The following is a 16,680-nucleotide window of genomic DNA, read 5'->3' as shown; positions in this document are numbered from 1 at the left end:
TTTCAACTTAGAAATCTTCAAGTTGTATTTTTTTTAGGCTAACATAATGGTTTACACATTCTGAGAAGAACAGGCAGGAGAGGTTTACGTAAAGCAGTCTTTCTGAGAAGTCTTATTCTTTTTTGTTGTTGCTCAAATAAAAATTCACTTCTTTAGAAACTTTGAACCAATGGAAAGCTGTGGACCGTAGAGATTTTTAATAACTTTGTAAGCGCCATAAGCCTTAGCATCTGGAAATGTTTGTTGTACAGACCTCAGCTAGTGGACGCTGTCACATCTGCTCAGACCCCAGACTCACTGGAAGCCATCTTGGACTTTTTGGATTTCAAAAGCGACAGCAGCGTGGTCCTCCAGGAAAGGTTCCTCTATGCCTGTGGATTTGCCTCCCACCCGGACGAGGAACTCCTGAGAGCGCTCCTTGTAAGTCAGGGGGACACTGGGATATAGCAACAGCTATTCCCTTGGCAGCTAGGAACAAAAATGACAAACTAAATCTTCTTAACAGTGTAAGCCGGCTTGAACGTGACTGTTCAGAGTGGAGGCTGCGAAACAGAGCCTTCCTCACACTGGCATTCAGATTTCGTTGGTCTGTTTTCCATGCTTTAATCACTAATGGTACAGCAAACTTCATTTAGTGTCTTTGCAGTCCCATTGACCCACACAACCTACACTTTATGAAAACCTGAAAATTGTAGCCACCTATATTATCAAGTGATAAGGGACAAAACATCAGAGTAGGGAAGTCTGCGTTATGCTTCAATAGCGATAAGAGTTACTTTGATTTCAAAATTTTTCATATTATATAAAGAATTCTCCTGATCCTAAAAATTATAAACAAAAGCTAAACTTCTCTCACATCTAAGAGTTTTTTAAACTACACCCATTGGCTCATGATCTAATCAAATAATTTCTCCTTTGGGGGTAAAATAAACCAGTTTTAGAATCTGATCAAAGTAATGACATTCCTGCCTCATACATAAAATTTTACAGAGTATTTTGTTGACTAATCCAAATAATCAAATCCCTAAATCCTTAGGGATTCACAGATCATAACAGTCCCTGGAATGGGGCATTCTAACTCTTCATTCAAAACTAGACAGTGAATGTCTAAGTGTTCTAAAAACAAAAATCTGAATTTGTCATCTAGGGACACAAAATCATTATCCTCAGGTGTTTGTTACTGAAAATGTACCTTGGAAATACTGACATGACCTGATGACCTATTCATCCCTGTCTGGCTGCAGAGTAAGTTCAAAGGTTCCTTTGCGAGCAACGACATCAGAGAGACAGTCATGATCATCATGGGAGCCCTTGTCAGGAAACTGTGTCAGAACGATGACTGCAAACTCAAAGTAAGTGCCGCTGAGTCTCTGGTCACTGCCTAGGAGCCAGGTACTCACCTCGCTGCCCACACACTTCAGCTGTCCACACAGCCGCTCCCTAGCCCCACTCCACTGTTCCTTTTTGATGGCAATTATGGCCATCTCACATACTTAACAGTTGAGCTGCTCGTTTTATTTATTTCTGCTTTATTTGTTTATTATTTATTTATTTATTTACTATTTATTTATTTATTTCTGTCTCTCCCTGGAGTGTAAGAGATGGAGCTTTGTCTTTTTACCACCAGTTGCTTATGATAATGCCTAGTGCATATATCATGCCCAATAAATATTTACTAGAAAGGGACTCCTTCAACAATCTTCCTCCTAATATTTATTTATTGAGTCCACTATATGTGTATTCAGTCCCTTTTTGCCTTTTTAAAAAGTTGCCTCTGAAAACTGTTAACTATTTGGGGTAATATGATGTCTTGATACATTTATGCATTATAGAATAATCAAATGGGGGTGACAGGTATACCCAAGACCTCCAATACATACTGTCTCTTTGGTATGAGAACACTTAAATTGCATTTTGTGTGGGTGTGCATGAGTGCGTGTGTGCATGCGTGCATGCATGTGTGTGTGTGTGTGTGTGTGTGTGTGTGTGTTGCTGGAGATCAAACTCACAGCCTCGCATGTGCTAGGCAAGGACTCTACCACCGAGCTTCATCTGAAGCCTTTGATGTTTTTTGAGACATGGCCTCACCATGTAGTTCAGGCTGGCCTCAAATACATAATCCTCCTGCCTCTATTTCCCAAGTGCTGGAATTATAGCCTGCACCCACATTCTTGCTCCCCTTAGTTCTAGAATGTTGCAATTTCAGATCTCATGTTTAAGTACTTATTTGATTTTGAATTAATTCTTGTACTAGTATTAGTTAAAGATCCATTTTCATTCTTCAGTAGGCAAAAGTACAGTTTTTTTCCAAAACCATTATCAAAGAGACTGTTTTCACCCAAGGTATGTTCTTGATATCTTTGTGTAAAATCAGTTAGCCATAGGCATGTGGGTTTATTTATGGATTCTCAGGCCTACCCCACCGGCTAATGTTTCTGGACTCTAGTCAGCACCATGCTGTTTTTATGACTATGGTTTTATAACATATTTTAAAACCCAGTAGTAGTAGTGTGAGATCTCTGACTTCCTTTTGTCCCATTGCATTGACCATTTATGGTCTTTTGTGAGTCCATGTTGGTTTTAGAGCGTTTTTTTCTAGCTCTGTCAAGAATGTCATTGATATATTGAGGGGCTTATACTGAACTTGCAGATTGCTTTGGGTCATACACACATTTAACAACATTAATTCTTCTAACCCATGAACATGGGTTGTCTTTTCATTCATTCATAACTGTTTTCACAACTGTTTTCTAGTTTTCAGCAAACAGATCTTTCACTCATAGGTTAAAAGTACTCCTAAATATTTTTTTTTTAATAAAAGGGGTTATTTCACCGGGCATGGTGGCACACGCCTTTAATCCCAGCACTCAGGAGGCAGAGGCAGGCAGATCTCTGTGAGTTCAAGGCCAGCCTGGTCTACATAGTGAGTTCCAGGATAGCTAGGGCTACAGGGAGACCCTGTCTCAAAAAGACAAAAAAAAAAAAAAAAAAAAAAAAAAGAAAAAAAAAAGAAAAAAAAGGTTATTTCTTAACCTCCTTTTCATATAGTTCATTATTAGTGAGTAGAAACACTGCTGGTTTTGTACACTGATACTGTACCCTGCAACTCCACCAAGTTCATTCATCAACTTCTACTAGAGATGCTGGAGAATCCTTAAGGCTTTCCTGCGCATGAAACCATCTAATCATCAAGCAGGTGATTTCACTTCTTTCTTTTCCTTCTTAGGTGGCTTTCATCTACTTCTTGACTAATTTTTCTAGTTAGGACTTTGAGTATGATACTGAATACTGATGCTTACTATGCATTCTTGTCTACTTCCTGAACATTGAGAAGCCTTCAGTTTTTCACTGCTGATTGTGTTAGTTGTTAAGTCGTCACATCATAGCTTTTATTGTTTGGAGAAACGTTCCTTCTATACTTAAGTTGCTGAGAGTTATTGGCAAAGGATGTTAGATTTTGTCACAGGTCTTTTCTGCTTCTCTGGAGTTGGTAGCATTGCTTTTGGCCTTCATCTTGCTGATAGGATTTTGTTGATTTGCATATGTTGAACTATTGTTGCTGCACAGGGATGAATCTCATTTGCTCATGGGGAATGTTTTAGTGCACCGTTGCTTATATTTTGTTAAGTATTTTGGGTCTTTTTTGTTTTGTTTTTGAGACACGGTCTACCTGTAGCCTCGGCTGACTTGGAACTCACTATGTAGACCAGGCTGCCCTCCATCTAATAAAGATCCACCTGTGTCTGCCTCGTGAATGCTGGGATTAAAGGCATGTACCAACATGCCCAGCTTATTGAGAAGTTTTGAATCTGTGTTCCGCAGTGACATTGGTTGCTAGTCTCATGTAGTGTCTTTGGCTCTACTATGGGGGTAATTCTTTGCAAAAGGATTTTGATGGTAGTATTTCCTTATCTTCAGTTTTTTGGAAGCATTGAGGATTGGTGTTAGTGCTCCTTTCAATGTGAAAGGCCCATGGGCCTAACCGTAACCCTAATCTGGTCATGGGCCTTTCCTTTACAGGGGGCTTTTAATTACTGAATTAATGTCTTTGCTCATTATTGGTCTGTGGTTATTATTTTTTATAACTTGGTCTTGGTTGCATTAAATATTTCAAGTGGGAACTAGAGACATAGTTCAGAAGTTAAGAGCACTGACAGCTTTTGCGGAAGACCCAGGTTTGAATCCCAGCGCCCATACAGTGGCTAACAATTGTCCATAACTCCAGTTCCAGGGATCTGATGCCTTCTTCCGGGAGCACTGCATGATGTGGGTGCACTTACATACACACAGGCAATACACTCAGACATATAAAATAAAAATAGCGAATAAAAAATATATCTCAAGTACTTCAGCAGTTTTCCCAAGCTGTGTAGCTTTCTGTGTGTGTACGCTGCTCACAGGAGTCTGTCATGATCTTTTTTTATTCGTCTTACCAACTGTAATGTCTCATCTTTCATTTCTTTTCTTTGTCTAGCTTAGCGTTTGTTAATTTTGCTTATGTCTTAGAAAAACTCACAACTTTGTTTTATTGATTTTCTGCACCATTTTCTACTTCTTTTCCTCTCCGTTGTTATTTTCTTTCTCCTGCTAATTTTGAACTTAGTTGTTCTTATTTTACAGTTATGTGAAATACTATAGGCTGTTTATCTGCGATCTTCCGATCTTAGTGCTGTAAGTTTCTTCTTAGGTGCCTTCACTGCAACCATATGGTATGTTGCATTTCCATTTACCTGCCTCAAGATATCAATTTTTCTTCTAATTTGCTCTTTGACCCAATAGTTTTTCAGGAGCGTATTGCTTAATTTCCACACATTTGTCAGTTTTCCTTAATTTCTTCCTACTATTGATTTCTAATTTCACATAATCATGGCTGGAAAAAGTATTTGATATGACTTCAGTCTTCTTTAAGTCAACACTTATTGTAGATCTAGCATATGACACAGCCTGGAAATTTCCTGTGTTTTGAGAAGAACACTGACTTTGTAGATATTGGATGTAATGTGTGGCATGTGACTCAGGTCCACATGCTTTAAAGTATAGTTCGAATCTGGTGTTTCCTCGTTGACTCTTTTGTCTGGATGAAAACTGTGAACATTGTGTATTATAATCCTCTGCCTCTGCTGCAGTGTGTCTTGCTTCAACTCTCTTAGTGCTTATTTTTATGTATCAAATGCTATGATGGTAAGCATATTTAATACGCTATATCAATTGAACTTATGTATTTGTAATTCTTAATGCTCTCTATGAATTGACCTTTATCACAATATAATGATCTTTTTTATCCCTTCTTATTCAGCTTTGAGTGGTGTATAGTTCTTTTCCTCAGAAAGTATGAGATTCTAAGACTTCCCCCTAGACCAGAAATTTTTCTATAATAAGTGCAGTCTGCATCTGTGAGTTTTGGTAATGGAAATTTAGTTACTGCTAATCACCAAGAGCTTTGTATCTTTTTATTTCATGTGTATGAGTATTTTTTTCTTCTTTGATTTACTTTTTACGGGGCTTTTGGCTACTCTAATATTCCCTGCTGAAGAGGTAACCCTAAAATCTTTTAAGGATTAGATAAAAGCTCCCAAGTACTTTTGACATTTTTGGCTTTTGGAATGGAGTAGGTTGTTAAGAGGCCCAAAGACATTGTGAGTTTTAGCCAAGAAACTGGCTACTTTTCTTTGGGGTCTTTTTACCCTAACTGCCTAGCCAATTCCTACCTCCTATTCTTATCACACCATCCTCTGAAGAGGTTACCCAAATTGCCAATAGGGAATCGGGACGCAGACCGCTCTGGCTTCTTCCATGCTGAACAGGGATGCAGGGTGAGGCAATTGGGGTACCCCTTCAGAGATCTATCTAAAAGACTCCCAAATTGCATAACTCCTATCTCTAGGGAGAAAAGAAAGTCCTTGAATTGTGACTAGGAGATGTGAAGGAGAAGTAAAGGCAAGAGTAATTAGCATTACAAATTCTAGACAGGGAACTAGAAAAAAGTCAGAAAGGGCAAATTTCAAATGTTCAAATGAGAGTACATTGGAATTTCTTGACAAGGGCTTCCAAAAGCATCCCTGTATTGGGTTCCTCCTCATTTTTCTTTTGTTTACCGAGGCTGGACTCGAGAGTGGTGGATTCAAGATTTGCTTTCAGGTATTTTGATAGCTGTTGGAGTGGTTAGAATCAATGTCAGTTCCCTTTCAAAGGCTTCTAGATAGGGGTGAAAACAAATTTAGCCATCATTTTAGAACAGTAGCTGGTTGTCTCCCTTAGCTACAGGAGGGCACTACAGTATTGGAGGCCAAGACTTGAAGGTTTACATCTGAGTAGCACTTTCTGATTAGGAACAAAATCATCTATGAGAGATAATTGTCTAAATAACTTTTTATAGAGATTTGAGCCTGATGTGTGTATGAGTGTTTTGCCTGCATGTATGTAAGTGCAGCCACATGTATAATGCTTGTGAAGTCTAGAAGAGGGTGTCAAGTGCCCTGGAACTGGATCTATAGATGGTTGTTAGCTGCCACCACCATATGGGTGCTGGGAATTGAACCCAATTCCTCTGCAGCAGTGGCCAGTGCTCTTAACAGCTGAACCATCTCTCTAGCCCCAAACTTTGTGTCTTACCTGTATTTTCCTAAAGGTTTTTTTTTTTTTTTTTTTTTTTTGGTCTTTTTGAGACAGAGTCTCCCTGTAGCCCCAGCTGGCCTGGAACTCATAGAGATCCTCCTGCCTCAGCCTCCTGAGTATTGGGATTAAAAGATGTGTGCCACCACACCCGGCATTTCCCAAACCTTCTTTACTTGCCTGAGTAGGCTATCAATTTTTACATATGTTCCATTAAAGAATGGGAAAAGGTACTCTGTAAGTATCACTAAATTGGAAAACTCACATGGATTAAAATCAAATACCACCTATTTTTCTATATTGCAAAAAGGTTAAAATGCTGAATATATAAAAATCTTTTTTCTGCCTGTATTTATTATAACCACTACCCAGTCACTATTTTGTTCTGCTACAGAACTACATGACTATAGTATTTTTCCTTCTGAGTACTTATTAAAAACAATGTGGAGGACCATTTTTGGAACCCAATGGTTCCACATGAGGCAATACACATGATAGAACGCATAGTAAGCATGCAAAAAGACTGCAAACAACAGGGGTATTGAAAATGAGTATCAGTTCTGGCAGAAATAAAATTTATCATTATCCTTAATTATTTTTTAGTACTTTATTTATTATTTTTATTTTATGTGTATGAGTGCATTGTTTGCATGCATGTAAGTGCACCTGTGTCATGCAGTGTCCAAGGAGGTCAGAGAGGGCATCAGATCCCCTGGACTGGAGTTACAGATGGTTGTTAGCCACCATATTGGTGCTGGGAGTCAAACCCGGTCCTCTGCAAGAGCAGCCAGTGCACTTAACTGCTGAGCCATCTCTCCAGCCCCAAATTTATCATTATTTTTAAGACATTAGAGAAGTACAAATTTCTTTAGTTCCATTTTTCTATCATTGTTAAGCAGCTGATGTATTTTATCAATTCCTGTATTGAATACGGTGGCTGAAGAGAAAACCTACATATAAAAACACCCACTAAGCATTATTTAGGGAGCATCTGCTCTGTACTAGGCGTGATGTTGATCATTTCGTATAAAGATACACAGGATATTATACCATCTTCAACCAATTGTCTGCTTATCAAATTCAAATACATAAATACAGTGAGTCCTCTGTATGTGTGGATCTGAGAGTCAATCAGCCCTGGGTTGGAAATACTGGTGTGTGGGAATGCATGTGCAGAGAACACACATTCAATACAGTATGACAAGTATCTATATGCCATTTAAATTATTAGATATCACAAGTAATCTAGAGATGATTTCAGTATACAGGAGGCTATATATAGGTTATGTGTAAATACTGTGTTGTTTTATATAAGGGCCCCTGTGGATTTTGATATCCCCACGGACACTGTAATGTTGAATCATAAATAAAGTGATCTGAGGATACAGAAACTACAGTTTTTTATTATTTGAAGGTGCTAGGGAAAGTTTCTTTGAAATAGTAATAAATGAGCTTAGTTTGAAAAAGCAGTGACTTTATTCAGCATGTGCTCAAAATTAAATATGCCTGTGACTACTGATGCTCATGCTTTTAAATAACGCATTATCATACATTGTAAGACTCAACACCTTTATCAAACTTTGCTTGCTTGTTTCTATCGTGTGTCACAGTCAGGCAGCCAAAACAAACCTTTCTAAAAGTTGAAGTTCTTTACTTGCCTAAGTTTTTATATGTAGTTGGGCACATGTCTGAGCTGTGTGGTGTTTTAGGCAGTAGTTGAAGTCAAGAAACTAATCCTGGGAGGACTGGAAAAAGCAAACAAGAAAGAGGACACCATGATGTACCTGCTGGCTCTGAAGAACGCCCTGCTTCCGGAAGGCATCCCACTGCTTCTGAAGTTTGTGGAGGCCGGAGAAGGGCCAATCAGCCACCTCGCTGCCACCACTCTCCAGAGATATCCTGTTTCCTTCATCACAGATGAGGTAAAGTCCTAAGAATAGCTGCCTCATTAGCAGAAGAAAGCAAAACAAGACGACAACAAAAAACACTTCGAGATGAGTCAATGCCTCCCAAATCAAGTTGTTTTTTCCTCAAAACAGGGAATAGGGAATGTCCTTTACCCTAAAACATAAATATTGAAGCACATTCTCTTATTTCAACAAACAAATTCTTTTTAGAAGTATCTTTACTTTTTAAAAGTTTAGAATGTTGTTAAATTTTTCAGCTATTTAAGTATGATGACTATTTAACATTTTCAAGAAGCCGTTTACATTAAAAATTTGCTAGAGCAGAGAGTGTTTCAATACAAACTTTCTGGGATGTGTTTAAAACTGAGAATGGTGTTTGCAGTTCTCAGCTTACTGCCCTCCCAAGTCTGTATGAAGGCAGCAGGCTGTGAAGCACAACATTTGGGTATAGGCTCTTAAGAAGGACACACAGAGCTGTGAATTCTGGACTGTTCTTTCCTGGTTGTTTGTTCTTGGGTGGCTCCTCAAGGGAGGAGCCGTACTTCCTTGTATTATATATTCAACCCATACTTAAAGGAACTAATCTAGACCCATGAAACCTGCATTAGTTCTTTCAAGAGTAATATGTCCATGATCCAATTACCTTCCACTAGACCCCCACTTCTCAAGGGTTCCACCACTTTAACACTGCCCCACTGAGGACCACATATAAACCTTTAGGGGACATATTCAAACCATATCCCAACCATAGAAATTGGTGCAGAATGTTGATAAGGGGAGATTGTGCATGTGTTGGGATTGGGGTATAAGGAAACTGTACTTACTTTTATGTACATTTGCTATGAAGCTGAAACTATTAAAACTAAGGTATATTCATTTTTCTTTTAAAAACTGAGTCTACATAGTGAGTTCCAGGACAGCTGGGGCTATAGGGAGACCCTGTCTCAAAAAGACCAAAAAAAAAAAAACTGAGAAGAAAAGAATCTGAAGTGCTTTATTGAAAAGAAATATCAGCTCACATAGCTGTCTCCTCCCCCTGGATCCTCACTGCCAAGTAGTATCACTAAAAAGCTCTACTGCAGTAACATATCAACTACAAAATTGTAGTAGTTGATCAGACTTCTCATGCTATGTCTAATGTGAGTTAGTGAATATTTGATTGTGTTCACTACAGTCATGAAAGAAAGGGGTGCAGAAGCCATGCCAGCTCAGCCTAAGAGCTGTTCACAGTGATTCCATTCATGGACTAGCCACATGTCTCTAACCTAATTGCAAAGTAATCTAGCAAATGCAGTAACACACATATATCTTAATAGACATTCATTATTCTTGCTACAATATCAATTGAAAATATTACGTTTTTTCTATCAGCTATCTATCTATCTATCTATCTATCTATCTATCTATCTATCTATCTATCTATCTATCTATCTATCTATCTATCTATCTATCTATCTATCTATCTATCTATCTATCTATCTATCTATCTATCTATCTATCTATCTATCTATCTATCTATCTATCTATCTATCTATCATCTATCATCTATCTATTATCTATTGTGTGTGTGTTCGCTTTACCACAACACACATGTGGAGTTCAGAAAACAACTTTCTGGGGTTGGTTCTCTCTTCCCCCCAAATGGGTTGAGGGGGTGGAGCTCAGGTATGGCAGGCATCTTTACCTGCTGAGCCATCTCACTGTCCCTATAATATTAGATTTTTGGTTTTGTGTTTAGTTTTTTCATTGAATTTTTGTGAATTTTATACAGTATATTTTGATTGTATTTAGATTCCCGTCCCTAAGCACCCAATTGTATGTTTTTTATATATAATGGCCTATAGAGTAAGGTTTGTGCCCCCAAATGCCCTTTGGTGTGGGTCCATCCACTGGAGCCTGCTCAGCCTATCAAGAGTCCCACTCTTAAATGAGACTGACTCTCTCCTTCCCATTAGCATCTGGTTGTCAAGAGTTCCTCAGGCAGGGTTGGCATTTCTTATCCACTTTGCCATGTCTATGCTGGGATAAGCTTGCATCGGACCTATGCATGCTGTCACCAGTGCTGTGAGTTCATATGAGTAACTTACTAGCTGTCTGGAAAACTGTTTCCTTGTGGTCATCCACTACCTCTGGTTCTTAGAATCTTTCTGTCTCTTTTTCTACAATAATCCCCAGAGCCTTGGAAGGCAGAAGTTTGATGTAGGTGTCCTATTGAGGGATAAACAGTCTGCAGCCTCTTAGTCTTTGCATGTTGGCCAATTGTAATTCTGTTTGTTAACCACTATTTGCTGCATAAGGAAGCTTTTTCTGCTGAGAGTTGAGAGATGAAATCATCTGTGGGTATAACAAGAAGTCATTTGGGGTCAGTTTAATTCTATACCTATTTAGTGGAATAATAGTATTAGGTAATCCTTTATGTCCTGTGTCCTGTCTAGCCTCAGGTTCCTAGGCCTGATATCAATGTCAGGTTTGGGCTCCATCCTTTGAAGTAGACCTTAAATCCAATTAGAAAGTGGTTGATTATTCCCATAATATTTGTGACACTGTTGCCGGGCCAGTTGTAGCTTGCAGGATTCACAGCTGGTTAAAGATAATATCAGCTTTTAAAATCTACATGTCCAGTAAGTTTAAACATCTTGTGAACAGGTGAAAAAGACCTTGAACAGGATATACCACCAGAATCATAAAGTTCATGAAAAGACCGTGCGTACAACTGCAGCTGCCATCATTTTAAACAACAATCCATCTTACATGGACGTGAAGAACATCTTACTCTCCATTGGTGAACTTCCTAAAGAAATGAATAAATACATGCTCACCATTATCCAAGACATCCTACGCTTTGAAATGCCTGCAAGGTATGATACATTTCAGTGTCTTCTTAAACAAGCTTATTTGTATATTGATAAGGTACATGTGTAGACAATAATTATGGCCTGGATATTATGTGAGGTAGTGTTACATAAACCCAGAGTGTTAAATTCCCCAAAGAAGGCTGTTGAATGAGTCGGATAAAACAGATTCCCTTTGGCTGGTTGTATTGGAATTGTGGGTATGACTGTTACTCTGGGTGTTTAATCAGCCTGGTGAATATATTTGCCAAATGATAGTAAAGTTTTAAATCTAATTGGATTTTCAACAGGACTATTTTTATAAGTAGCACAATGAAATGATTCAAGTTCCCATCAAATGACCTTTCATCCTAAGTTTTCGAATGTGAGGAATTTTTGAAGACTTATCAAAAGCTCCCTGAATTTACCACTTGACATTGCAGACGTTAGACATGGCTCACATGTTAGGACAACCCAGGATGTAAAGAGTATTGTCTGCTGAGGCATTCTCTCAGTTACTCTGGCTGAACTCACTTTGTTCCATTTTCCAAATCCACTCCAAATGTCACTTGTCACAAGTGGCTGCTCCATGGCTCCTCCTCACAGGGGTTAGAAAAAAAATGCCCATCGTCTCTGAGGTAGATGTGAATACCACTCCCTGGAAAGGATCAAATGTGAGCATTCCTCACAGAAAAGGAGAACAGGAATAGAGGCAGGTGTCAATGAAAAAAAAAAGAAAATGAAAATAAGAGGAAAGTTAGAGATAGAAAGAGAAATAAGAACCAAGGAAAAAGAAGGAACAGGAAATGGAATGAGAACCAAGAGATGAGAACAAAATAAAGGGAGCAGGTCGGTGGGGTGAGGAGCAGGAAGGAAGGCCAGCCTGTCTACAGCCATGTTTATGTCAGACTCGTTGGAGGAGGCCCCATGTGTATTTGCTGTCTCTACCTTGTGAATCTAGCAGTCTAGGGACTGGAAGGAGGAAGCAATGGGACAGAGAGCAGCCTGGGAAGTGGGAAGAAGTCATTGTAAGCATTGCAGATCAGACTTGTAGAACCAAAGCCCTTAGCTCTGGAAGGGGCATCTTGACCCATCTTGTTAGGCATCTCTTCCCAGCATAGGGGTGTTGTTTCCTGGCAAGGGGTGCCCACACCCCACTTGTCTCTCCCTGGTGTCAGGAAGTGCACTAGCACTTAGCAAACCTGTGCCATTATTAGAGATCTATTATGTCTTCGTATTCACTGATGTCTTCATAATGGCTTTGGTTTTTATCTCTGGACACAGGAGGATGTATCTAACATTCATCCACATAAACACACTTTGAATATTTGAGGACATGACCCTCCTCATCTCTTCTAAGTTAAAATCTTGCAACCTAGAGATATTGGAGACTCAGGAGCTATAAAGGTGCTATTTTTTCCTTTCAAAATTTTTGTACCTCAGACATGGGTCCAGTTTATTCTAGCTGATTATTTTGATGTGTTATTATAATTTCACTATTACTGACAGTTTAGTATGGCATAACAAGAAATGGAAAGATCTCAACATTAATTACATAAATAAGACAGAGGCATCGGGTAAGGCTTAAAACTTTAAAGGAGACAATGATTCTTTCGTGGAGTTTATTGAACTGTTTCTGTCATTGAAAACTGTGTTGATACAGAAGAAATACTGAAAGCTTGTTTGGTATCATCAACCTATGATGACTTTAGGGGGTATAGAAAAAAAGGAAAGTTGTGTACCCTCCTGTTTGGTACAGATTTCTTAAATATATATATATACTTAACAGTGGAGCTGTGATGATTCAAGAACATGTGTTTTCTGCTCCCACGTGTGTCTACCAGGCAGTTGAACCCATCTCATAGCTGGGCATCCTCACCCAGCTGTCCTTTTGACACCAAACTAAATTTCAGACATTTGAGGAATGAAGGGGAGAGCCCTAATCGAGACACTGGTGCCCAGCTGGCACCTCCTCGGTCTTGGCATGACATGAGGAAAATGCAGCTTTCTCTTTTCCACTGAGGATTTGGTTACATTCCTAATTTGATTTGAGAAACAGCCATTAAAATGAATCTTCAGACTTTTCTTTTCATATTTTCCAGCAAAATGGTTCGTCAAGTTCTCAAGGAGATGGTTGCTTACAATTATGACCGTTTTTCCAAGAGTGGATCCTCTTCTGCCTACACTGGCTACATAGATCGTACGTAACCCCTTAAAGGGGGTCTCCCCCATCCCTCCCAGCTTAGAATTGCTGGGACTGTTTCTAAGTTGTGTGACTATTTCATCATTAGGTAGTCCCCGTGCAGCGTCCACATACAGCCTTGACATTCTTTACTCTGGCTCTGGCATTCTGAGAAGAAGCAACCTGAACATCTTCCAGTACATTGGAAAGGCAGATCTTCATGCTAGCCAGGTACCTCATTTCCCATGAATCATGGATGACAGAAATTGGTCTGAGGCAAAAAGAAATATATTGAGAGTACATTGCAAGTTTGCAAGTCAGTGGTGGCTTCAGGCACGAGTTCAAACTGAATGTTGAAGCCCAAGTAACGTGCTTTGCTTAGTTTGCTGAACATCTACTTGTTTTGTTAAAGACATATATATTTCCAAAATTGAAATTGTGCCACTGCTTGTCAGCTCACAGACATAGTCCTTAAGTATTCTTAAGTATTCAGTGCTACTCTCTATTTGCATTTCTGAATAGCTCTACAGAGATTAATTCCCCTTAACTGAAACTCCATAAAAGAATATGACTCTCTTAAGGAGTATTTTTTCTCCAACACTGCTAGGAGAAGAAAGACTCAAGTGTATGCATTTGACAACTGGCTGAATCTAGTCTGGTGTTTTTAATCCCAAATTAGGTGGCAATCTATCCTCATTATGAAATATACCGTCATTTTGGTTTTTATGAATTTCAAATTATAACCTGGTTGAAGTCATTTGAGCTTCAAACATGATTCGTTTCTCTGGAGATGTGAGTGCTCATTGATGTGAAATCACCACACCCTTCAGCAGTGACCCAGTCAGAACCCCATGCCCTCCATTCCAAGGCAGTGCCATCTATTTTCTGATATGCACTCTTAAATGCCAAACATACAGTGGTCAAGAGGCTGAGTATGCAGGATAGAAAATACGTAAAATTCCAGTGCATGATAGAGACCAGAGTGTGAACTTTCTTATAGCGTTGCCTCGTTTTGTATGGTGAGGGATGATAGTTTACCATGGAGAGGGGTCAGTCCAGCTTGGAGAATTCCATACCCTCTCAGAACAGCAGATTTGGGCGACCATGTCCAGGCCTCTCCATTTCCTTTCAGAATCCCTTGAAGATGTTCCATCTATTGTATGTGACAGTCTTGGAGAGACTAAAGTCTCAGATGACATCCTGAAACAGAAGGCCTGTGGTCTTCATAGTTACGTGGCACAGGTCTGAGTAACGCTTCTGACACATTTACCTTTTTTCACCTCATCTACTAAATGAGTAAAATCATCCATACATCAAATGACGGTTGTAAAGGTTAGATAGAACTAATTTCTCTTATGTCTAGGCATATAGTCTTAGTTTTTATTTTTGTCTAGTCGTGGAAAACATTTGAGGTTTCGGTGCCTGGAAAAGTTCTCTCTGTGGCTCAGAGGCATCTCCATCACTTGCAAAGCAGGTTGGGAGCTGGTGTCATCAATGTTGTGTCCATTCCTCCCTAGGTAGTCATTGAAGCCCAAGGGCTGGAAAGCTTAATTGCAGCCACTCCTGATGAGGGAGAAGAAAAACTTGACTCCTACGCTGGCATGTCAGCCATCCTCTTTGATGTTCAGCTTAGACCTGTCACTTTTTTCAACGGATACAGTGATTTGATGTCCAAGATACTGTCGGCATCTGGAGACCCTATCAGTGTGGTGAAAGGACTTGTTCTGCTAGTTGACCATTCTCAGGTAATTCTCTCAGTCTTCAAGTATTTATTGAGTCCCTAAAATTGTAAGACACGTTTTATGTGTGTGTGTGTGTGTGTGTGTGTGTGTGTGTGTGCATGATTGCGCACGTGTATATGTAAGCCAGAAGTCAACATTGGTACATTGGTTGTCTTCCATAATCACTTCTGACCTTTTTTGAGACAGTCTCTCACTGACCTTTATCCAATTAGGCTAGGCTGGCCAGTGAGCCACAGGGGTCCTCCTGTCTCCACCACCCCCTAGAGCTGGGATTACAGGTACACACTGCTGTGCACAGCCCTCATATGGGTTCTTGGGATCTAAAACCAGGTCCTCATGCTTGCATAGCAAGCACTTCACTGATAGAGCCATCTCTGTAGTCTACCTGGTGCATTTGAAATGTGTTCTATGCCTGGAGAATACAAGATGAAGCTCTGTTGACCTTGGAGCTCACCCTCTAAGTGTTGTCTGTCTTTTCTCTTTTGTTATAGATAAGTAGCATTTTCTTTCTCAGTCATTAGCTGCTTAATGGGGGAATGCCTAGGATGTAAAAGAGCAGAGATGGTTTTACCCACTCACTTAGTTTTCCTGGACACATGGGCTTCACTATTCTGAATGTAGGAGCTGAACTACTTGGTTTCATAAGTTGCTGATGACATTATAATGGCAGTGATTATGAAAATCTGAAGGGTGCATCATTTTAATGTTGCCAAACTTATAGAGGTCTAAACAAACATGGATGCTAGCCAGTCCTGTATTTCATTGAAACTTGGCCTGAATTTCTCAAGTTCATGGAATCTTAGAGGAACTTGCTTATTCATAGAGCATAGAGGTAGTTTCATTTCCCTGACTTCATTTTTCAGAAAGATTTTTACACTTTTCCATGACCCCAAGTCTTATAATACTACAACAAAGTCTTGCAGTACTATTTTTTTATATAGAAAATATTTAAGTGACCAAGATACTATGGGGTGGAGATGGTTTGCCCAGTTGGATTTTCAGAGAAACAGAAGACAATTTCTCTGAATAGCCCTTGAGATTGAGTATTTGATGTTGACTTACTATTTTTTCTTTAATGTTTTGATTTATGTTCTTAGTAAGCAGAGTAATATTAAAGTGAAGCATTTACTAAAAAGACATCTTATGGGGTGTTGCGGGTTCTCCTCAGGCCAGCTGTGAAGACCCTAACCTGGATCGGGGGTCCCCTGCCAATTAGGGGGTAAGAGGTGCGGGGTCACGACACACAGACCTGGGGAGTCGGGTAGAAGCAAGCACTAGGCGAGGTGCTGCAGACTCGTTTAATGCAGGAGGAGGCACACCTTATATCTCCCTTTTCTCTGCCCCCAAGTCCCTTTAGTCAGCGTATCGTTTTCTGATTGGTCCGCGCCATGCAGTCTGTCAACAGT

General features: G+C 39.5%; 1 protein-coding gene across 1 annotated transcript in view; it reads left to right on the top strand.

The window, feature by feature from the left end:
* The window catches only part of Mttp (microsomal triglyceride transfer protein), a 50,061-nt gene that overhangs the window by 21,537 nt on the left and 11,844 nt on the right, over positions 1-16,680 (top strand). Inside the window, exons 9-15 of the mRNA XM_008826171.2 lie at positions 252-420; positions 1,245-1,352; positions 8,322-8,534; positions 11,166-11,377; positions 13,453-13,550; positions 13,642-13,763; positions 15,050-15,277. Coding sequence (XP_008824393.1) covers positions 252-420; positions 1,245-1,352; positions 8,322-8,534; positions 11,166-11,377; positions 13,453-13,550; positions 13,642-13,763; positions 15,050-15,277 — 1,150 coding nt within the window. The remainder of the gene's footprint in view (positions 1-251; positions 421-1,244; positions 1,353-8,321; positions 8,535-11,165; positions 11,378-13,452; positions 13,551-13,641; positions 13,764-15,049; positions 15,278-16,680) is intronic.

This window comes from Nannospalax galili, unplaced genomic scaffold (genome assembly GCF_000622305.1).
Source record: "Nannospalax galili isolate Female #2095 unplaced genomic scaffold, S.galili_v1.0 scaffold189, whole genome shotgun sequence".
In the NCBI taxonomy this organism is placed as follows: Eukaryota; Metazoa; Chordata; class Mammalia; order Rodentia; family Spalacidae; genus Nannospalax; species Nannospalax galili.
The sequence above is the reverse complement of the archived record's forward strand: the minus strand, read 5'-3'. Positions and strand labels throughout refer to the sequence as shown.